This window comes from Lethenteron reissneri, unplaced genomic scaffold (genome assembly GCF_015708825.2).
Source record: "Lethenteron reissneri isolate LAM-NWPU_2019-01 unplaced genomic scaffold, ASM1570882v1 scaffold_1639, whole genome shotgun sequence".
NCBI classification, from domain to species: domain Eukaryota; kingdom Metazoa; phylum Chordata; class Hyperoartia; order Petromyzontiformes; family Petromyzontidae; genus Lethenteron; species Lethenteron reissneri.
Window position 1 is genome coordinate 4,211,159 of NW_026891376.1, and position 24,396 is coordinate 4,235,554.

Genomic DNA, 24,396 nt, shown 5'->3' on the forward strand with positions numbered 1-24,396 from the left:
CTCAGGCTACCGGGGGAGGGAACCGCATCTCCCTGTCTGTGCGTGTGTGTGCGTGTGTGCGTGTGTGTGTGCGTGTGTGTGCGTGTGTGTGCGTGTGCGTGTGTGTGCGCGTGTCTGTGCGTGTGCGTGTCTGTGCGTGTGTGTGTGCGTGTGTGTGTGTGTCTGTGTGTGTGTGTGCGTGTGTGTGTGCGTGTCTGTGCGTGTGTGCGTGCGTGTGTGTGTGTGCGTGTGTGTGTGCGTGTGTGTGTGCGTCTGTGTGTGCGTGAGTGTGTGTGCGTGTGTGTGTGTGTCTGTGTGTGTGTGTGTGCGTGTCTGTGTGTGTGCGTGTCTGTGTGTGTGTGTGTGCGTGTCTGTGTGTGTGTGTGTGCGTGTGCGTGTGTGTGTGCGTGTGTGTGCGTGTCTGTGTGTGTGTGTGTGCGTGTCTGTGTGTGTGTGTGCGTGTGTGTGTGTGCGTGTCTGTGTGTGTGTGTGCGTGTGTGTGCGTGTCTGTGTGTGTGTGTGTGCGTGTCTGTGTGTGTGTGTGCGTGTGTGTGTGTGCGTGTCTGTGTGTGTGTGTGCGTGTGTGTGTGCGTGTCTGTGTGTGTGTGTGCGTGTGTGTGCGTGTGTGGAGGAGGAGGAGGGACTGTGTCGGAAGAAAGACAATAAACCCGCGTGAGCCTTGAAGGAGTTCACTCATCTGTGATGACAACACGACACGTGTGTAGCGAGACCACGTGGGTGTGGGTGTGACGTCACTGCTGGCACCACGAGGCTGGGCGTGCAGTGCCGACCCCTACAGGACAGGGCGGTGGGAGCGCCGCCAGTAGGAACGGGGTCACCGGGGGCCGTGGCGCTCTGGTTGACCCCTGAGGACACGTGACCGGTGAAGTCTACACACGGGGGGGGGGGGGCACGTGGGGGCTCGGGGTGGCCACGTGGTTCGGGTCGAGATACTGCTGGAGGATTCTGGAAGGTGGGCGTGGCCAAGGGCGTGAACTCACTACACATTCAATTTCGATATTATTTTATTATTTTATTATATTATATTATTATATCATATTATTTTATTATATTATATTACTTTATAATATAATTTTATTACATTATGTTATTTTATTATATTATAATATTATTTTGTTATGTTTTATTTTTATTACTTTATTATTTCCATTCTACGTGACTTTACCGAAAGAACCAAGAAGATGAACTCACTACACATTTGTACAACGCAGAATGAATGAATGGAAGCTGCCCAGGGTCGCATTTCCTGCCTCGGCTTCCTGCGTGTGATTATTGATACCCCGCGGTCGATAACAAAGATGAGGGCAAAGGTCCCCCGTGTAGCCCACGTGCGATTTTGGGGCAAGTGCTGTTCGACCAAAGGATCACCTTCCCAGGTGTTTAACCACGTGCAGAGTAACGCGTGTCTCCCATTGGGTGTGTAGACGTAGGTCTGTGGGTCTGTGGGTGAGTCTGTGGGTCTCTGTGTGAGTCTGTGGGTCTCTGTGTGAGTCTGTGGGTCTCTGTGTGAGTCTGTGGGTCTCTGTGTGAGACTATGGGTCTCTGTGTGAGTCTCTGGGTCTCTGTATGAGTCTGTGGGTCTCTGTGTGAGTCTGTGGGTCTGTGGGTGAGTCTGTGGGTCTCTGTGTGAGTCTGTGGGTCTCTGTGTGAGTCTGTGGGTCTCTGTGTGAGTCTGTGGGTCTGTGGGTGTGTCTGTGGGTCTCTGTGTGAGTCTGTGGGTCTCTGTGTGAGTCTGTGGGTCTCTGTGTGAGTCTGTGGGTCTCTGTGTGAGTCTGTGGGTCTGTGTTAGTCTGTGGGTCTCTGTGTAAGTCTGTGGGTCTCTGTGTGAGTCTGTGGGTCTGTGTTAGTCTGTGGGTCTCTGTGTGAGACTATGGGTCTCTGTGTGAGTCTCTTGGTCTCTGTATGAGTCTGTGGGTCTCTGTGTGAGTCTATTGGTTTTTGTGTGAGTCTGTGGGTCTCTGTGTGAGTCTGGGAGTCTCTGTGTGAGTCTGTGGGTATGTGTTAGTCTGTGGGTCTCTGTGCGAGTCCGTGGGTCTGTGTGTGAGTCTAAAGGGACTCTATGTGAGTCTGTGTATGTGTGTGTCTCTGTGTGATTCTATGGGTCTCTGTGTGAGTCTATGGGTCTCTGTGTGAATCTATGGGTCTCTGTGTGAGTCTATGGGTCTGTGTGTGAGTCTATGGGTCTGTGTGTGAGTCTATGGGTCTGTGTGTGAGTCTGTGTATGTGTGTGTGAGTCTATGGGTCTGTGTGTGAGTCTGTGGGTCTCTATGTGAGTCTGTGGGTCTCTGTGTGAGTCTGTGTATGTGTGTGTATGTTGAACTTCTTTCGCACCGTACGTAGCCAACCAGAGGAGTGGGGGAAGGTCAGCAAACTAATCACAGAAAGCAGTTCTCAAGAAACGAGTTTGCCAGTCCCCATGATGACGACGATGATGATGACGATGATGATGATGATGGTGATGATGATGATGACGATGATGATGACGATGATGATGATGGTGATGATGACGATGATGATGATGGTGATGATGACGATGATGATGACGATGATGATGACGATGGTGATGATGATGGTGATGACGATGATGACGATGATGACGATGATGACGACGATGGTGATGATGACGATGATGATGGTGATGATGATGGTGATGGCGATGATGACGATGATGACGATGATGACGACGATGGTGATGACGATGATGATGATGACGATGATGATGATGATGACGATGATGGTGATGATGGTGATGACGATGATGACGATGATGACGATGATGACGACGATGGTGATGATGACGATGATGATGGTGATGATGATGGTGATGACGATGATGACGATGATGACGATGATGATGACGATGATGATGACGATGATGATGATGACGATGATGATGATGATGATGACGATGATGACGATGACGACGACGACGATGAAGCGGTGACCACCTCCTCTTTGTTCGACGTCTCGGGCCGCTCCCTTTGTGGTGGATCTTAATCAAAGTCGCCCCGGGGTCACGACCGCCCAGGCACGCGAACTGTGGGTCGAGGTTTCCCTTCACGGCTCTTATCGGCAGTGCCAGACCCACCGATTGATACAGAAATCGATTTAACACGTAGCAGGTGGAGTGGAATAATACTAATAATGCTTTCGTGACTCAGTGTCCTGAACTTTGGGTAACCCCGAACTACAATAATAATCACCATTGGAACCTCATTTGCCAGTAAAAAATATGATAATTGTTTTTTTTACCCTTTTATCTGGCAACAAAACTGACACCTTTTTTTTTACAGGAGTCATGTTTGCATAGACCACAATACCTGCAGTCATAATGCAAACAAAACACACAACTCTGATAATGTATGCACTGTCCTTGAAGTTGATTGGTCCACACCCGAGACAGCTTTCCTTAGAGCCTAGTCTCACATGCGTTGGACCAGATGACGCCAAAAGGCGCACAACTCAAAGACAATGCACCATCAGAGTATGAGAACTCGGGGTAAGAATTTACACCATTGGTACCTCATTTGCCAGTAAAAAATATGATAATTGTTTTTTACCCTCCTATCTGGCAACAAAACTGACACTTTTTTTACGAGGAGTCATGTTTGCATAGACCACAATACCTGCAGTCATAATGCAAACAAAAACATAACTCTGATAAGGACAGTGCATATATTATCAGAGTTATGTTTTTTTAGATCACGGATTTTATGTACTGTGCTGAATCGGACCTGGATCTTATGTTTGTTAAGAATTTTGGAGATCTTTTTGGTCACGCCTGCTATGTATGGCAACGTGATGATTTTGATCAGAGTTTGAGGTGGTTGTTTCTGTATGGTGGGAGAAACAGCTTGGCGTATAGTACGGTCAGAGTATCCGTTCATCTTGAGGGCCAGATGTACATGTTTCAATCCACTGGTCAGGTGGTGTTGGTCAGAGATGCCATGAGCTCTGTGGTATAGCGTTTTGATGAGAGAATTATTTGAGCCGGGTGGTGGTGGGAATCCGATTTCAAGTAGGAATCTGTGTGGGTGGCTTTCCTGTAGACAGTATGTCCCAAGGATCCATCAGGTCTCCTCTCAAACATAACATCCAAGAATGGTAGTTTGCCATCTTTCTCCACTTCCATGGTGAATCTAATGAATGGGTGTCTGGAATTGATGTGGTCCAGGAAATGGTTCAATGCTGGGAGGCCATGTGCCCAAATGACGAAAGTGTCATCCACATACCTCTGTAATAAAGGATTCGTTCACTGTGTCTGTCTCCGTTGTCCTTTATTTGGGTTCTTTATAACTTGTCCCACACGGCCCTCGCTCAGAGCCTCCCCGCTTGGCAGCTCGACAGCTGCCTTCGCTCCCGTAGCCTTTCTCCGGTGCAGACCTCCGGCTGCTCTCACTGCAGCTCCACCGCTGCTCCCCGTTCCTCCGTGCTCGGTCACCGCTGGCCGACGGTGCCGAGTCTTACCGTGTGGCGATCTCGCCACTCTCCACTCTCCGCCCTGCATGGCCTCACCCACTCTCCGCCCTGCGTGGCCTCACCCTGTCTCTATCCCCAACTCTCTCCTCACCCCGCTGGCTGGCGCCGTCATGAGCCCCTCAGCCATCAGGCTGAGGCACGGCGACCACCCAACGTGGTCTCCACTCTTCACTCCCCCGACTCCCCCCGATGTCTTCCTGTCTCCCCGCTATAACTTCTCCCCCACGTGACCCTGACTCCTCCCTCTCGGATCGTCACATCCGACCTGCCCATTTACGCCCGCATTACACCTCTTACACAGGGAAGGACGCAGGGTGGATGTCTGGATGGCGTCTGATTCAAACTTTTCCATAAACATGTTGGCTATCACTGGTGACAAGGGGGAGCCCATAGGGGTACCCTCATTCTGTTTGTAGAAGGTGCCATTCCAGGTAAAATAGGTGTTGGTGAGGCAATGCCTAACCAGCGCAGGTACATCCGAGTTCAGTCCATGTTGGACCAAGTCTTCAATTATTGTTAGGGTGTCAGGTACTGGGACCTTGGTAAACAGAGATACCACATCAAAGCTGACGAGGATATCGTCAGGAGACAGTACCATGTCCTTGACCATGGAGACCAATTGGGTTGAGCTGAGTACTGCCGAAAAGGTCTTGCCAGTGAAGGGGAGCAGAGTATCTGATAGAAACCGGGCTAGTTTGTAGGTAGGAGAGTTGATCGTTGACACGATGGGTCGTAGCAGGGTGCCTTCTTTATGGATCTTGGGAAGACCATAGAGTCTGGGAGGTCTTGCAGCCGAGGGTTTTAGGGAGCGACGTTTTCTTGGTTCGATTAGGGAAGTCGAACTCGTGATGATCTTGTTGGATTTGTCGTTAGGCTGTTAGTGGGGTCACTTTTAATTTTGGAGTAACTCCCATCATTGAGTAGGTCCTGGATTTTGTTGTTGTATGAGTCTTTATCCATGATGACCGTAGCATTGCCCTTGTCGGCCGAGAGGATGACTATATCATCTATATTTTTTAAATTCGCGAGTTCAGAGCGTTCGTTTTTGCTAATGTTGCTCGTGGGTTTCTTAGCATTCTTGAGAATAGTGGCTATTTCAGCTCTTGCTACATCCGCATGGATGTGTCCTATGCCTCTGAGGGCTACATCAATCTGAGAAATCACATCATCTACTGGTATATGTTTAGGACTCGTACTGACGTGACAGCTTCTTTGTCTTTCTCGGTTCTTTATTATCGCGTACAGTTCACATCTCCTCCGTCGGCATCACTCCATGTCCCTCCGTTCTCTCCCACGCACAACTCCCCATCGACATCACTCCATGTCGCTCCGTTCTCTCCCGCGCACAACTCCCCATCAACATCACTCCATTTCGCTTTGTTCTCTCCCGCGCACAACTCCCCATCAACATCACTCCATGTCTCTCCGTTCTCTCCCACGCACAACTCCCCATCAACATCACTCCATGTCGCTCCGTTCTCTCCTGCGCACAACTCCACATCAACATCACTCCATGTCTCTCCGTTCTCTCCCACGCAAAACTCCCCATCAACATCACTCCATGTCGCTCCGTTCTCTCCCGCGCACAACTCCCCATCAACATCACTCCATGTCGCTCCGTTCTCTCCCGCGCACAACTCCCCATCAACATCACTCCATGTCTCTCCGTTCTCTCCCACGCACAACTCCCCATCAACATCACTCCATGTCGCTCCGTTCTCTCCCGCGCACAACTCCCCATCAACATCACTCCATGTCCCTCCGTTCTCTCCCGCGCACAACTCCCCATCAACATCACTCCATGTGCCTCCGTTCTCTCCCACGCACAACTCCCCATCAACATCACTCCATGTCGCTCCGTTCTCTCCCACGCACAACTCCCCATCAACATCACTCAATGTCCTTCCGTCCGCTCGCTCCGCTGGCTCCGCTCGCTCTCCCTCTGCTCCTCTCCTCCAGCGGACCTCCCTCTCTGCTCTCTCTCTCCAGCTCGGTCGCTCTTTGTTCGCTCTGCCATCTCACTCCGTCGCAGCTTCTCCACCAAGGTCCGTTACTCCGCTGCTACCCTATACTGTACTCGCTCCGTCCACTGCTACTCTATCTGTATTCTCTGTATCCACTGCTACCGTACACTATCTCTCTCTGTCCACTGCTACCATATACTATACTCTCTTGTCCACTGCTACCGTACACTATCTCTCTCTGTCCACTGCTACCGTATACTATACTCTCTGTCCACTGCTACCGTATACTTTACTCTCTTTGTCCACTGCTACCGTATACTATACTCTCTGTCCACTGCTACCGTATACTAGCTCTCTCTGTCCACTGCTACCGTATACTATACTCTCTTGTCCACTGCTCCGTCTCTTCCTCTGTCCGTCTCTTGTCCCAGGCTCCAACCAACCCCCGTTTCTCCCCACGCTCTTTGCCTTTATCCCCGAACCAATTTCCCTTCATCAATTAGACCATCCCCGGCTTCGCCCCCAGCCCCCAGCCTCACGTGGTGTTGTTATTGTAGACATCGAGGCGCCAATTCCCGACACGCATCCCTCTCGTCCAATCACCACTACGAGGTTTGGAGCTGTAGTGCGACTGATTGGAAGGCTAACAGAACTCTCATGTCCATCCCTCACACGGCCATCATGAGAGAGAGAGAGAGAGACACCCAGGCCCAGGGCTCGAACCCAGGCTCCCGGCGTCTGTGGGCCGTCTGCTAGAGTTCGCTGAGGTCATTGGGGAAGGTGAGGCCGCAGCCTCTCATCTTCTCCGCGTACAGCTCGTCAAACCTCTCGCTCTGCTCCACAGTAAAGTAGTTCTTCCAGTCTCCCACGGTGCCTGGTGGGGGGTGGGGGGGCACGGTGGGGGGTGGGGGAGGGTGGTGAGGGGGGGGTGCCTGGTGGGGGGTGGGGGGGCACGGTGGGGGGTGGGGGAGGGTGGTGAGGGGGGGGTGCCTGGTGGGGGGTGGGGGGGCACGGTGGGGGGTGGGGGAGGGTGGTGAGGGGGGGGTGCCTGGTGGGGGGTGGGGGGGCACGGTGGGGGGTGGGGGAGGGTGGTGAGGGGGGGGTGCCTGGTGGGGGGTGGGGGGGCACGGTGGGGGGTGGGGGAGGGTGGTGAGGGGGGGGTGCCTGGTGGGGGGTGGGGGGGCACGGTGGGGGGTGGGGGAGGGTGGTGAGGGGGGGGTGCCTGGTGGGGGGTGGGGGGGCACGGTGGGGGGTGGGGGAGGGTGGTGAGGGGGGGGTGCCTGGTGGGGGGTGGGGGGGCACGGTGGGGGGTGGGGGAGGGTGGTGAGGGGGGGGGTGCCTGGTGGGGGGTGGGGGGGCACGGTGGGGGGTGGGGGAGGGTGGTGAGGGGGGGTGCCTGGTGGGGGGTGGGGGGGCACGGTGGGGGGTGGGGGAGGGTGGTGAGGGGGGGTGCCTGGTGGGGGGTGGGGGGGCACGGTGGGGGGTGGGGGGGCACGGTGGGGGGTGGGGGGGCACGGTGGGGGGTGGGGGAGGGTGGTGAGGGGGGGGGCACGGTGGGGGGTGGGGGGGCACGGTGGGGGGTGGGGGGGCACGGTGGGGGGGGGGGGAGGGTGGTGAGGGGGGGGTGCATGGTGGGGTGAGGGTCACGACCCATCACCTCGTGACCTTCACTCTCCACACCTCCGATGAACGCTGCTGGCTACGTACGGTGGTGCGAAAGAGGATCAACACACACAACAACACACAGACACACACACAGACACACACACAGACACACACAGACACACACACATAAAACAACACATAGAGACACACAGACACACACACATACACAACAACAACACACAGACACACACAGACACACACACCACAACAACACACATAGACACACACAGACACACACACATACAACAACACATAGACACACACAGACACACACACATACACAACAACACACAACAACACATAGACACACACAGATACACACACATACACAACAACACACATAGACACACACACATACACAACAACACACATAGACACATACAGACACACACACATACACAACAACACACATAGACACACACAGACACACACACATACACAACAACACACATAGATACACACACATACAGACACACACAGACACACACAGACACAACAACACACACAGACACACACAGACACACACAGATACGCACACATACACAACAACACACATAGACACACACAGACACAACAACACACACAACAACACATAGACACACACAGATACACACACATACACAACAACACACATAGACACACACAGACACACACACAGACACAACAACACACATAGACACACACAGACACACACACATACACAACAACACACATAGACACACACAGACACACACACATACACAACAACACACACAGACACACACAGACACACACACATACACAACAACACACACAGACACACACAGATACAGACACACACACATACACAACAACACACATAGACACACACAGACACACACACATACACAACAACACACATAGACACACACAGACACACACACATACACAACAACACACACAGATACACACAGACACACACACATACACAACAACACACACAGATACACACAGACACACACACATACACAACAACACACACAGATACACACAGACACACACACATACACAGACACACACACAGACACACACAGATACACACACATACACAACAACACACACAGACACACACAGACACACACACATACACAACAACACACATAGACACACACAGACACACACACATACACAACAACACACACAGACACACACACATACACAACAACACACACAGGCACACACAGACACACACACATACACAACAACACACACAGATACACACAGACACACACACATACACAACAACACACACAGATACACACAGACACACACACATGCACAGACACACACACAGACACACACAGATACACACACATACACAACAACACATACAGACACACACAGATACAGACACACACACATACACAACAACACACACAGACACACACAGACACACACACATACACAACAACACACACAGACACACACAGACACACACACATACACACACAGACACACATAGACACACACACATACACACACACACATACACAACAACACACACAGACACACACAGACACACACAGACACACACACATACACAACAACACACACAGACACACACAGATACACACAGACACACACACATACACAACAACACACACAGATACACACAGACACACACACATACACAACAACACACACAGACACACACAGACACACACACATACACAACAACACACATAGACACACACAGATACACACACATACAGACACACACAGACACACACAGACACAACAACACACACAGACACACACAGACACACACAGATACACACACATACACAACAACACACATAGACACACACAGACACAACAACACACACAACAACACATAGACACACACAGATACACACACATACACAACAACACACATAGACACACACAGACACACACACAGACACAACAACACACATAGACACACACAGACACACACACATACACAACAACACACATAGACACACACAGACACACACACATACACAACAACACACACAGACACACACAGACACACACACATACACAACAACACACACAGACACACACAGATACAGACACACACATATACACAACAACACACATAGACACACACAGACACACACACATACACAACAACACACATAGACACACACAGACACACACACATACACAACAACACACACAGATACACACAGACACACACACATACACAACAACACACACAGATACACACAGACACACACACATACACAACAACACACACAGATACACACAGACACACACACATACACAGACACACACACAGACACACACAGATACACACACATACACAACAACACACACAGACACACACACATACACAACAACACACATAGACACACACAGACACACACACATACACAACAACACATACAGACACACACACATACACAACAACACACACAGGCACACACAGACACACACACATACACAACAACACACACAGATACACACAGACACACACACATACACAACAACACACACAGATACACACAGACACACACACATGCACAGACACACACACAGACACACACAGATACACACACATACACAACAACACACACAGACACACACAGATACAGACACACACACATACACAACAACAGACACAGACACACACAGACACACACACATACACAACAACACACACAGACACACACAGACACACACACATACACACACAGACACACATAGACACACACACATACACACACACACATACACAACAACACACACAGACACACACAGACACACACACATACACAACAACACACACAGACACACACAGATACACACAGACACACACACATACACAACAACACACACAGATACACACAGACACACACACATACACAACAACACACACAGACACACACAGACACACACACATACACAACAACACACACAGACACACACAGACACACACACATACACAACAACACACACAGACACACACAGATACACACACAGACACACACAGATACACACACAGACACACACAGATACACACACAGACACACACAGATACACACACAGACACACACAGACGCACACACATGGCGTTGCAGGTTACTTCTTTGATGGAGTTAAAGAGCGATTTGTGATCGCGGCCACTGAGGCAGACTCCATTTCATCAGCAACCCGCGACCACCTTGCAGCGCCTCACGGCTCTCCGAACCTCCGAGCGAAGGCTGCGGTAAACCTCCTCATTCTCTGACGTGGGATGTTGTAGTGGGCCGGTCGCTTTTTCACAGCCAGCCTGAACACCTCCTCTGTCAGCCAGGGTCTCTGGGGAGGTCTGGACCGCGTACCCAAAGCAGCCATTGCAGCTGCCTGAGTCACAGTCCTAAACCTCGCCCATTTATCCTCGATATCAGGAGGAGTTGGGGACGATGCCAACCCCAGCTGCAAGCGATGATGAAATTCTCGCTTGCAACTTTCATCAGCTAGCTGAGACCAGGCCACCGTGGGTTTGAATGGGGTCCTGGGTGTACACCCACCACCGGAGTGGAAGAATGGCAGGCGCATCTTACAGATGACTAGTCGATGGTCAGTGGACAGATCAGCTCCACGGTAGGTCCTGGTGTCAAGGACATGGGCCTGCATCAGGCGCTGGTCCGTCACTATGTAGTCCAGCAGATGTTCTTGCTTGGACTCGGCATGCATCCATGATGTTGTGTGGATGCGCCGATGCTGGAACAGCGTGTTGGTAATTACAAGCCCATGGGCTGCATAAAAATCTAGCAACTTCCGGCCATTGTTATTGAGCTGATCTGGCCCATGCCTTCCAATCACTCCAGACCAGGTGCCAGCATCATGACCAACTCGGGCATTGAAGTCACCGAACAAGATGACTCTATCCCGAGGGGCCACTTTAGCCAGCACCTGTGACAGGAGGTCATAGAAGGCATTTGACTCATTGGCCTTGCCTGCATCCCTCCACGGATGTTCGTCTTCGGTGGGGCATATGTAACCACAACCACCACTCCTCGCCTCTGGTGGATGGGAAGGCGAGCCCAAAGTAGCCTGGGGCTTACAGCTTTCCACACCTCACCGCCACGCTCCAACACTCCCTTCATTCGTTTGTTCAGAAGAAGAGCCACTCCCTGTTGTTTGGCAGTCTCCTGCCCCGAGTAGAGGACTGTCCACCCCTCATAGTGGCAGGAGCCAGAACCGGTCCACCGGACCTCCTGAATACCACAGAGATCCAGGCGGTACCGGTCCAGCTCCCGACAGAAGAGTTGCAGCCTCTCCTCCGCAGTGAACGTTCGAACATTCCACGTAGCCAACCATAGTGGTTTATTGTTGTTTCTGGAGGAGCCCTGATGGTAAGACAGACAACAACAACCGCCATTCGCCACTAAGTGACAGTGACGTTACCACGGCGCCTGTGCCAGGCTATGTGCACCTTGAGGCCATGTGAAGTGCCGAAGGCTCGCTGACAGGAGGACTCGGGCTCAGACGCAGGTGCCATGGGTTGGCTGAGTTGACTGGTGGATGCATCTCCAGCTGTACCCTCTACTGTGCCAACTTGCTGCATGTTAGCCGACTGGCGCTCCGCTCGTGGTTGTGAGCGTCGCTCCTCTGCCCTCTGTTCTTGCTGGAGGGTGAATGGTTCCAAATTCCCAGTAGCAGCGTTCTTCACGAGCCTCACAAAGAGACCCATAGACTACTCACACAGATATCCATAAACTCATACAGAGACCCGTAGACTCATACAGAGACCCATAGACTAGTGACACAGAGACCCGTAGACTACTCACGCAGAGATCCATGAACTACTCACGCAGAGCCCCATAGACTCACACAGAGATCCATAAACTCACACAGAGACCTGTAGACTACTCAGACTACGAGCTGCATCATCACCACCATCACCACCACCACCATCACCTTTCCTCATGAAGGGCCCCTTGCTCAAGTCCACCAACCCCGCGGGCATCGCCTCGTAGTTGGTCATCTTGTTGACCCTCATGGAGGCGAAGGAGCAGTGGTGGACGATGGAGTCAATCGTGGAGTCGTCCTGCGGCCGGTCGAGGAAGCGCGACACGCGCAGCACGCTGCCTCGCAGGTCCTGCAGCAGAGACCCGAGGGGTCAGGGGGTCAGGGGGTCGAGGGGGTCGAGGTGGACTGACGAGGGGTCAAGTGTTCCACGACTACATCGGCATTCATCTCCATGACCACTGATATCTCTACTGCGCCTCCCATTGTCACCACCACCTCTATCACCACCTCCATCATCATCATCACCACCTCCATCACCACCTCCATCACCACCTCCATCATCATCATCACCACATTGAACATCATCACCACCTCCACCACCACCACATCCATCATCATGACCAGTGTAATGCTGCTGATACTGATGAATGATGCTGCTTATGATGCTGCTACTAATAATGCTGCTGATGATGCTGCTGCTAATGCTGATGCCGCTGATGATGATGATGATGGTGCTGCTAATGATGATGCCGCCGCTGCTACTGTTGCTGATGATGGTGCCAATGATGCTGATGATAACTCTACTGCTGCTACTGATGATGATTATGCTGATGTTGATGCTGCTGCTACTGCTGATGATGCTGCTGATTACCTTGATCATCTCTTCGAAAGTCATGAAAAGAATGTTGGCCTTGTGTCTCATCTCGTACCATTCACGCACGTGCTTGAACCACGTCTCAGCGTTGACTTTCGCTGCCATAGCGGAAGGACAACAACAACGAGGCACACAATATAAAGATCTCCCAACATTCTAACATGCTGTAGGGGCAACATCATTGCCAACACTACCACTATGACCACCACCAATACCACCAAAATCATCATGACCATCACCAACACCACCACCACCACTACCACCATCATCATCACCACCACCACCATCATCACCACTATCACCTCCATTATCTGGTGCAGTGTGTAAACATGGCCAATAGAGAGACAAAGGCGGCCGGGCCTGATGCTGGCCACCCACCCCACAGTGACGGCCTTCATAGGCACTGCTACTCGCTAACAACACTCGCCACTACATCATGTAGGTAAGTGTGAGTTAGCGTGGTTGAGTGAGTGAGTGGAGTTTGTATGATCTCCCCCTGTCCTACAGAGTGAGTGTAGTTTGTATGATCTCCCCCTATCCTACAGAGTGAGTGGAGTTTGTATGATCTCCTCCTGTTCTACAGAGTGAGTGGAGTTTGTATGATCTCCCCCTGTCCTACAGAGTGAGTGGAGTTTGTATGATCTCCCCCTGTCCTACAGAGTGAGTGGAGTTTGTATGATCTCCTCCTGTTCTACAGAGTGAGTGGAGTTTGTATGATCTCCCCCTGTCCTACAGAGTAGAGTTTGTATGATCTCCCCCTGTCCTACAGAGTGGAGTTTGTATGATCTCCCCCTGTCCTACAGAGTGAGTAGAGTTTGTATGATCTCCCCCTGTCCTACAGAGTGGAGTTTGTATGATCTCTCCCTGTCCTACAGAGTGAGTGGAGTTTGTATGATCTCCCCCTGTCCTACAGAGTGAGTGTAGTTTGTATGATCTCCTCCTGTCCTACAGAGTGAGTGGAGTTTGTATGATCTCCCCCTGTCCTACAGAGTGAGTGGAGTTTGTATGATCTCCCCCTGTCCTACAGAGTGAGTGTAGTTTGTATGATCTCCTCCTGTCCTACAGAGTGAGTGGAGTTTGTATGATCTCCCCCTGTTCTACAGGGTGAGTGGAGTTTGTATGATCTCCCCCTGTCCTACAGAGTGAGTGGAGTTTGTATGATCTCCTCCTGTTCTACAGAGTGAGTGGAGTTTGTATGATCTCCCCCTGTTCTACAGGGTGAGTGGAGTTTGTATGATCTCCCCCTGTCCTACAGAGTAGAGTTTGTATGATCTCCCCCTGTCCTACAGAGTAGAGTTTGTATGATCTCCCCCTGTCCTACAGAGTGAGTAGAGTTTGTATGATCTCCCCCTGTCCTACAGAGTGGAGTTTGTATGATCTCTCCCTGTCCTACAGAGTGAGTGGAGTTTGTATGATCTCCCCCTGTCCTACAGAGTGAGTGTAGTTTGTATGATCTCCTCCTGTCCTACAGAGTGAGTGGAGTTTGTATGATCTCCCCCTGTCCTACAGAGTGAGTGGAGTTTGTATGATCTCCCCCTGTCCTACAGAGTGAGTGGAGTTTGTATGATCTCCTCCTGTCCTACAGAGTGAGTGGAGTTTGTATGATCTCCCCCTGTTCTACAGGGTGAGTGGAGTTTGTATGATCTCCCCCTGTCCTACAGAGTAAAGTTTGTATGATCTCCCCCTGTCCTACAGAGTGGAGTTTGTATGATCTCCCCCTGTCCTACAGAGTGAGTAGAGTTTGTATGATCTCCCCCTGTCCTACAGAGTGGAGTTTGTATGATCTCTCCCTGTCCTACAGAGTGAGTGGAGTTTGTATGATCTCCCCCTGTCCTACAGAGTGAGTGTAGTTTGTATGATCTCCTCCTGTCCTACAGAGTGAGTGGAGTTTGTATGATCTCCCCCTGTCCTACAGAGTGAGTGGAGTTTGTATGATCTCCTCCTGTCCTACAGAGTGAGTGGAGTTTGTATGATCTCCCCCTGTTCTACAGGGTGAGTGGAGTTTGTATGATCTCCCCCTGTCCTACAGAGTGAGTGAAGTTTGTGTGATCTCTCTCTCTCCCTGTTCCGTGTGGGGTTGTTGAGTGCTCACGATACTTGTGTAGAGTCAGTCCGCCCCCTGGCGGCCGTGAGGGCTAATGACGGGTGGGAGAAAGTCACAATCGACAGAACAGAGAATGGCGGCGAGTGACCACCAGGGGGGGCTAACTAGGCCAGGGGCAAGCAGAGAGGGGATCGATCCTGGCAGTTGGACAAGAGGGGCGGGGCCAGGGGCGGGGATATGAGGCCGAGTAGAACCGGGGTTCTGGGCGCCGTAGGAATAGGGGTCGCTGTCGACGCTGTGTAGACAGCAGCTCTAGAGAGACACGTGGTGGTGGCTGTGTAGACAGGTTCAGGGCCTGCCTTGGCTCCCCCCACCCTCAACCAGTACATATACAAAGACTGTGTTCTTGGAATGTCTCTCACTTGATACAGCTGTCGTGCTGTGGCAATACCACCTGAAGACGGAAGCTTGTGTTGCCTCCGAAACGTCGTGGTTTTAATTTTATTTTACTTTTATACAAATTTTACCTACGTGACTTTACCGAAACAAACCCTAAGAATATGAATCCTTGCAGTCACGAAAGCTTCAAATCTATAAAACTCTGTAGAGAGACACGTGGTGGTGGCTGCGTAGTCAGCCAGCTCTAGTGCTACCTCGGAGATCGAACTTAATTCGTTCTAGAAGCCATTCGAACACCGATTTGTTCGAACACCAAATCAATTAATGTCAATTACATTAATTGGTTCCAGACACAAGAAATCTCTCATTATAAAGCATTTTTACGCGAAGTTTACAGTAATTACATGCATAAACTCATACAAAAAAACAAGAAACACACTAAATAAATGGAATAAATGAATAAATACATGGAATAAATGAAATACACGAACATTGAACTTCACTTTACCTGTAGTAAGGAGAGTTGATGGCTTGAGTAGAGGGTGGTGAGGAGGAGGATGAGGTAAAACCTTCGTCTGGGCAGGCGTCCTGCACCGCTGGTGACGCTGGCCATGCGGCTCTCAGCCGTACAGCTTCTTTCAATTTCGATTTAAAGCTTTCGTGACTGCAGGGATTCATCTTCTTGGTTCTTTCGGTAAAGTCAGAGTCATTCAGACGCTGTCTTTCCGACAGACCTGTTCTTCACCTGAGGACGGCTGCTTGCGTTGTGGCCGAAACGTCGTGAGAATTATTTTATTATGTTTAATTTTTATTATTTTATTATTTCCCTTCTACGTGACTTTACCGAAAGAACCAAGAAGAGGTTCTTTCAAGTCGCGATTCGCCCGTTCGAACTCCGAATATCTTTTGTTTTCCGGGGCAAAAAATGATCTGAAATATCGTTCGAACACCGATTTGTTCTAGTTCTGGTGCGTTCGATCTCCGAGGTTCTACTGTATCTAGTTAGACATCGCCGTGGTCGATATATAGTGAACCAGCTATATCGTCGATGAGCGCTGAGTAACCTGTGACTGTCATTAGAGTTGTAGCTGTTTGCCGACGAGAAATAAATAAGAAGCCGTCTAAAGTTGGTGTCTCTGCAGTCATTACGTCACACTTGTGGTGGTCGTGGTGGTGATAATGATGCTGCTGCTGCCGACGATGATGATTGGAGACCAACCTTGATCTTCGAGGTATATCTCAATGTATGTTTTGAAATCGCCAGGGTCCGGAATGTGGCAGGAGATCTTGGAGAACTCGTACAAGGACACCAGTGTGTCCTTGGGATGCCTCGCCAAGTAAATGACCTGGCCGGTGCACACATCGGAGAATCGTGGTCACGATCGTCGTCGTCATCATCGTCATCAGCAGAATAATCATCAGCAGCAGCATACTCAACAGCAGAATCATCATCAGCCGAATCAGCACAATCATCATCAGCACAATCATCATCATCATCATCAGCCGAATCATCATCAGTAGAATCATCAGCAACAGCACAATCATCATCAGCAACAGCGGAATCAATGTTCTATCATTCTCATCAGGACAGGGCCACTGTGAGGCCCACTGTGAGAGAGTCAGAGAGACGGACAGAGAGAGATAGAGACAGAGAGACAGAGACAGAGAGACAGAGACAGAGAGACACACACAGAGAGACAGATAGAGAGAGACACAGAGAAACAGAGAGAGAGACAGAAAGACACACACAGAGTGACACCGAGAGGCAGAGAGAGACACAGAGACAGACAGAGACACAGAGAGACAGAGCGAGAGACAGAGAGACACACACAGAGACACAGACACACAGAGACACACAGAGACACACAGAGAGACAGAGAGAGACAGGGAAAGAGAGAGAGAGACAGAGAGAGACAGAGACACACACAGAGAGACAGAGACACACACAGAGAGACAGAGAGATAGAGACAGAGACACAGAGCGACAGACAGAGACGCGGCCACCACGAGCCCCGGCCTCACCTTGCCCTTGCCGCCCTCTGTGAGCTGCTGCGGCGCCAGGTGGATCTGCAGGTGCGTGGTCATGAGCCGGGGCGAGGGCTGCAGCTCGAGCTGATGTTGCCTGAAGGCGCCCTCCAGGTAGGGGGCCCTCTGCCAGGTGCACGACGTCGCCACCGCCTCCAAGTCCCCGTCGCTCAGGAGCAGGCTCGCAATCTCCTGCATCCACGTGGTGCCTGTGGGGGTCAGGGAGAGAGGTGGAGAGAGAGAGAGAGAGTTAGAGAGAGACAGGTAGAGTGGTCGAGAGAGAGGTGGAGAGAGAGAGAGAGGTAGAGAGACAATATTGGAGAGAAATGGTCTCTCCATTTAGTGTCCGGTAGGTCGTAAAGGTCCCGGGAATGCAGTGCCTTGACACAGCCACGTGTAGAGCGCCTTGACGCAGCACGTGTAGAGCGCCTTGACGCAGCACGTGTAGAGCGCTGGCTGTGTTCGGGGCACTCTTCAGGGGCACGTTCCTGCAGCCTCGGAGCTTCAGTGGCTTCTCGTTGTTGCTGTGGCCGGGGGGCTGCAGCAGCAGCAGCATCAGCAGCAGCACAACTCCGGGAAAGAAGAGAAGAGGGGGGGTGGAGGGCCGCCATCGATCCCCGGCGCCTCCAGCTTCAGGCGCAGCTCCTTCATGGCGTGGAGCGACGTCCCGCAGCAGCTTCTCCCCGGCGAGCGTGGAGCGGAGTCCCCTAGCTGTGCTGGCGATCTCAGCTGCGGTCTTCCACTTGGGCTGGTGGGCCTGCACGAGGTGGAAGACTGTCCGCAGCCCTGCCGATGTGAGGCGTAGAGGCAGGGTCCTCTCTCCTCTAATCCCCTGGAAGAGGCCGTTGGAGAACAAGGGCTCGTTGAGGTAATGTGCGAGCTCGTAGCGCTCACGCGTTCTGCTCCACTCGAAGCTCCGCCACGCGTCCAAAAGGCTCTGGTGATAAGCTGGCAGCCTCGTGTAGTCGACCAGGCTTAGGTCCAACAGGAAGAGCTCCTTGCCATACCTCAGGCACCCCCTGTGTTTCTCAGCAGGGTGAGGGCCGGCGACGTCCAGGGTAGCTCCTCCCGGTCACACAGTGGCCACCCCACGGCCATGAGCCTGAAGCTTATGACCCTCGTGGCGACGTCCACTGGACCTTAGCCACCGTCACCCACCGGCAGGCAGAGAACCTCCGGCCTGAGCCGGTGCTTCCCATGCCAGACAAAGTGTGCGAGTGAGCGGTTCACTCGGGTGAGTAGCCAGGCAGCAAGTTGGAGGGCCTTGGTCCTGTGCCACAGCAAGAATGCCGTCAGGTTTTTCGTGACGAGCCCCTACAGGATATCTGCGCAGCGAGGCGTGCCCATGCCAGTAATTCAGCTTCAATTATGTCGGCCAGCCTGGTCCAGTTGTTCAGAGCGACGTGTGGTTTCTACAGGTAGACCCCGAGGCATTTGACTCGGTCGGCCTGCCAGCTGACTCCTCCTGGGTGGAGAACAGACCCTGGCGGAGGAGGCCTTCTCAAACACTGCAACCACCTGGCAGAGCGCGGAGACGTCATGCACGCCGTTGAGCACGACGCATGTGTCGTCTGCATGGGCCGAGAGCCTGACGACCGGGAACAGGGTGGCTGCCCTCTGGTGACTGAGGTTCTGTGGCTCTCCCTTCGGGTGAGGTGAGCCGGCCTTCGTCGCTCTCCTGCTGCGTGGCGCCGGTGGTTCCTCTTGCCCTGAGGCCGCTGCGGCGGCGTGTGGCGGTGGCGGTGGGGGTGGTGGCGGCGCTTTACCCACCGCACCGCCATCACGCGGGCCGCCATCCACCACGTGTTCGGTTTCTCCTCCCCCTGCGCCGTCGAGGTCAGCGCCCGCCAGGGGGCATTGCTCGCTTTGTGAGGGTGGGCCTCGTGCTCGGCGGTTAGGGGCAGCGCGGCCTCCTCCTCCTCCGCCCGGCTTCACCCTGCGCTTGTGTGAGGAGACGAGGGCGAAGCCATCGTCATCCTCGTCGTCGCTGGGCGGTTTTGTGCGATCGGCCGCCGAGTCAGCGGCCTCCTGCGATAAGAGCTGGCGCTGGTGCTGTGGTGGCGGCTGCTGCTGCTGCTTTTGTTGCTACTGCTGCTGCTGCTGGCACTGCTGCTGCTGCAGCTGCTGCTTCTGCCGCTGCTGCCGAGGCAGTTGTGGTGGCTGCTGCTGTTGTTGCTGATGATGCTTCTGCAGTGTGACGTGTGGTACAGGCTGCGCGATTTTACTTTTGGTTTGCCTGTGCAGTTTGCTGTCTGTCGTGTACTTAAAGTTCACGTTCAGTTCCGTGTTGTTTGCGTTCAGAATCATAAATGTTTGTCGCTTAAACGTCAAGACGTGCGCCATTTCTGGGTCCCGTGTGTGCAAGGGCAGCGTAATGATGCGGGACACAACTTTGCCGAACGGCTCAAGGTCTCGTTGTCGGTCGCCACTTTTGAGGAAGGTGGGGAGTTGGAAATGACTACTTTTTGCGCGGGGGGACGAGAGAGGTGTGCATTGCACAAATATCTCCCCCTTGAGGGTGAGCCCCGTGGCGATGATGCACGCCACCATCTCCTCGTTGCTGAGGAGGAGTGTATAGCCGCGGTTCGTGCAAGTCGCGGCGATGACGTTGGTTTCCCCCACACCCTGTCCAGCGGAGGTGATCACGTCGTCCGTAGGGACCTCTGGTGGTAGGAAGCAGATCATTCCATTTTACACGCGTTTATTTAACTCACTCCGTCTGTTGCATATCCTCAAATCTTGTAACTCAATTTTGACCAACTTCCCAATGTGCTATCGACTGCCAACTTGGTATAGCTGTGTCATACTGATGACAATACTATTTTCTATCATTAAAATTTTAAAATATTTATTTTTAAACGATCTTTTATACGGCTATAATTGTCCACGCTCAACTCACGTTGCCTGTAAATCACCACGTGGTCCCTGACGTCACGGCAAGCTGCGGGGAGCCACGCCCAGAGGCGGGGGACGTGGAAGGAGGGGAGGGGCCATGGGGGAAGGGGGCAGGGGGAGGGGCAGCTCGGACAGTACATTTCATTAAAGCGTGTTTTTTTTTAAAGTATTTTTTAATATTTTATTTTGAAGAGCCTCCATCGTAGCGTGGGGTGCCATGTTAAACAAAAACATTATTTACATAAATATATAAATTACCTAAATATATGAATATATACTTTCAGCTGCACGGATGAAAGAATAAAAGAGCAGAAGAGGCGGGTGGAAAAGAAAGTGGATGAGAGGGAGACACGGGGGTGGCGTCAGGAGAGAGGGGGGGGGAGCTGTGATCACGAGAAACATGCGGCGTGGTGAGTGCCGTAGGGGTAGTAAACCCGCAGGAATGAAATGAAAGGATGATGAGAAAGAGCAGAGAGGAGAGTGGCGAGAGGAAAGAGCGATTTATATATTTTTAATAAAGCCCAAAATAGGAAGTCTGTGACAGAGGGGAGAAAGGGTACGGCCGGGTACGGGTACCCGTTTGCGACCCTGGTGCGGCCGGGTACGGGTAAGGAATCAAAACCCGTTTGCGACCTCTGGCCCATGAGCAAGCCAGCAGGCCTGCCGAGTAGCGACTGTGTTTAGACTCAACAGGGGTACAGAGACGTTAGACGGCACGACCCTGCGTGGTCAGTGACACTCACAGAGCGGGAGGAGACGTCAGGGGCACTCGATGGGAACCGGAGAGCCAAAGAGGGCACCGGGAAGCACAACAACTCTCTCAGGCGAGGCGAGGATGCTGATGAACGACGAGGCCCTCACTAGCAGGTAAAGGTGTACACGGAGTGCCATAGTGACACACCCTGTTGTGATGATGGAGAGAGAGGGAGGGGTAGAGAGAGACTTTTAAGCTACTTCATTGCTGCCAGCAGCAACAGCACTGGAGCCGATTTCGATATGAAACACAAAGTCGCCAGTAACAACCAAACACAATAAAAGGAGAAGCCACGTGCTACAGCACGTCACGTGGTGGTGTTCGTCACGCACGCCACGCCCACGAGCGAGCGCGTGAGGAGGAGGGTGCCCTTCACGCCGGTACTGAGAGGAGATTTTCCGGCCACCCAGCGTTGGAAGAAGACGCGGCGCGTCACCGGCGTGTGAGTGGCTACGCGGCGTGCTCCAGCCGGAGCCGTGCCTTGAGCAGGCCCCTGAACACTGGCACCACGTGGCAGCATCCACGTGGTGCCTTGGGGCAGCGGTGTGACGGCCACGGGGTCAAGCCGAAAGACAGGGGAGCAAGACGAGAGAGAGAGAGAGCAGATCGGTAGAGAGTTAGAGAGAGAGACACCCAGACCCAGGGCTCGAACCCAGGCTCTCAGTGTCTCCTACACGGCCATCGTGAACCCCCTGAGAGAGAGACACCCAGACCCAGGGCTCGAACCCAGGCTCTCAGTGTCTCCTACACGGCCATCGTGAACCCCCTGAGAGAGAGAGAGAGACACCCAGACCCAGGGCTCGGGGCGTCGAGGAAGCCTCTCACCGGACTTGGCGTAGGTGGCGATGAAGACGTCGTCATCCCGCACGGGCAGCGAGCGAACCCGCCGCACGGACTCCGGGGTGCAGAGCGGAGAGAGGAACTGCATGCCCCCCACCTCGAACATCCCCGAGTCCGGAAGGTCGGTCGACATGGCCCCCCTTGAACTCCAAAGGGATCATTGTGTACACACACGCACGAACACACACACACACACGCACGAACACACACACGCACGAACACACACACACACACGAACACACACACACGCACGAACACACACACACGCACGAACACACACACACGCACGAACACACACACACACGAACACACACACACGCACGAACACACACACACGCACGAACACACACACACACACACGCACGAACATACACACACACGAACACACACACACACGAACACACACACACGCACGAACACACACACACACGAACACACACACCACGCACGAACACACACACACGCACGAACACACACACACACACGCACGAACACACACACACGCACGAACACACACACACACGAACACACACACACGCACGAACACACACACACGCACGAACACACACACACACGCGCACGAACACACACACACGCACACGCACGTACAACAACAACAACCGCCATTCGCCACTAAGTGGCGGTGACGTCACCACGACGCTTGTGCCAGGCCATGTGCACCTTGAGGCCACGTGAAGTGTCGAACGCCCGCTGGCAGGAGGTCACGGGGCAGACCCAGCAGGTGCCACGGGTCGACTGACCGAGATGACCGAGATGACTGGCTGATGCACCACCTGTGCCCCCTACTGTACCAACTTGCTGTGCTTTAGCCACCCGGCGCTCCGCTCGTTGTTGTGAGCGTCGCTCCTCCACCCTCCGTTGTTGCTGGAGGGCGACTGCCTCCAACTGCTCAGTAGCGTCCTTCACGAGCCTCCTCCACAGAGGCCGATCTTGACACCGCTGGTACCGGTCATCGGCAAGTCCACTCAGCTCCACGTCCTCCTGTACCACATCACTCCATCTCTTCTCTAGCCCGTGCCGCGCCCGTTTAGCCCCCTCGATCCGGCTGAACAAAAGCTGTTTAGGCATGCGGTGGCTGGGCATGCGGGCTACATAACCCAGCCAACGCACTCTTGCCTGCCGGAGGAGCTCACCGATGGGACTTTGTCCAGATCTTTCAAGGATTTGTGAGCTCCTCACACAATCCAGCCTGTAGGTTAAACCCAGGATGGATCGTAGGCAGGCCAGCCTAAATGTTTCTAACCGGCGCACGTACACACACACACAAACATGCAGCAGAGACCCATAGACTCATCACACCACCGAGATCCATAGACTTATCACAAAGAGACCTATAGTCTTGTGCTATCTGTGTAAGTCTACGGTATCTGCATGGGTCTATGAATGTCCATGGATTTCACAATCCCGTGTGCTCACCTCTCTTCCTCTCTCTCTCTCTGGGTGACTTCAACACTGGGACCAGAGTCTAACCTCGACTCTCCTCGGGCTAAGGACGCTGCTGTGCGTTGTGTGTCCCTGTCATATATAAGAAGTCCGTGGCAGTGGGCTCCGCCCTGCGGCACTCAAATCAAGTGGATCGGGGGTCGCCACGCGGTCTGCCTCAGGTGCACTGGGGACATGACCAAGACCTTCGAACCCAGAGATCAATGCCACTGTGTTCAGTTCTTTCAACAAAC

The 24,396-nt window shown here is 52.6% G+C and overlaps 1 protein-coding gene across 2 annotated transcripts; it reads right to left on the reverse strand.

The window, feature by feature from the left end:
• Positions 1-5,665: 5,665 nt before the first annotated feature.
• Positions 5,666-24,200, reverse strand: LOC133363013 (sulfotransferase 2B1-like). Of its 2 annotated transcripts, none has more exons than XM_061582020.1 (7): positions 24,137-24,200; positions 22,685-22,839; positions 18,208-18,419; positions 17,406-17,532; positions 13,741-13,841; positions 13,038-13,218; positions 5,666-7,317 (listed from the first exon to the last, which is right to left on the reverse strand). In XM_061582020.1, the coding sequence occupies exons 2-7, from the start codon at positions 22,830-22,832 to the stop codon at positions 7,196-7,198; spliced, it is 891 nt and encodes a 296-aa protein (XP_061438004.1). In that variant the 5' UTR covers positions 22,833-22,839; positions 24,137-24,200; the 3' UTR covers positions 5,666-7,195. The 2 variants fall into 2 exon arrangements, with proteins under 2 accessions (XP_061438004.1, XP_061438005.1); XM_061582021.1 differs by having other exon boundaries at positions 22,685-22,845; positions 24,137-24,198.
• Between the last annotated feature and the right edge of the window lie 196 nt (positions 24,201-24,396).

Excerpts from the sequence above, each read along its gene's own strand:
- LOC133363013 (XM_061582020.1), bottom strand. The coding sequence starts at position 22,832 with ATGTCGACCGACCTTCCGGACTCGGGGATGTTCGAGGTGGGGGGCATG. Across the intron at positions 17,533-18,207 it reads CAGAGGGCGGCAAGGGCAAG|GTCATTTACTTGGCGAGGCA; the intron begins GTGAGGCCGGGG and ends TGCACCGGCCAG. Across the intron at positions 13,842-17,405 it reads GATATACCTCGAAGATCAAG|CGAAAGTCAACGCTGAGACG; the intron begins GTTGGTCTCCAA and ends CCGCTATGGCAG.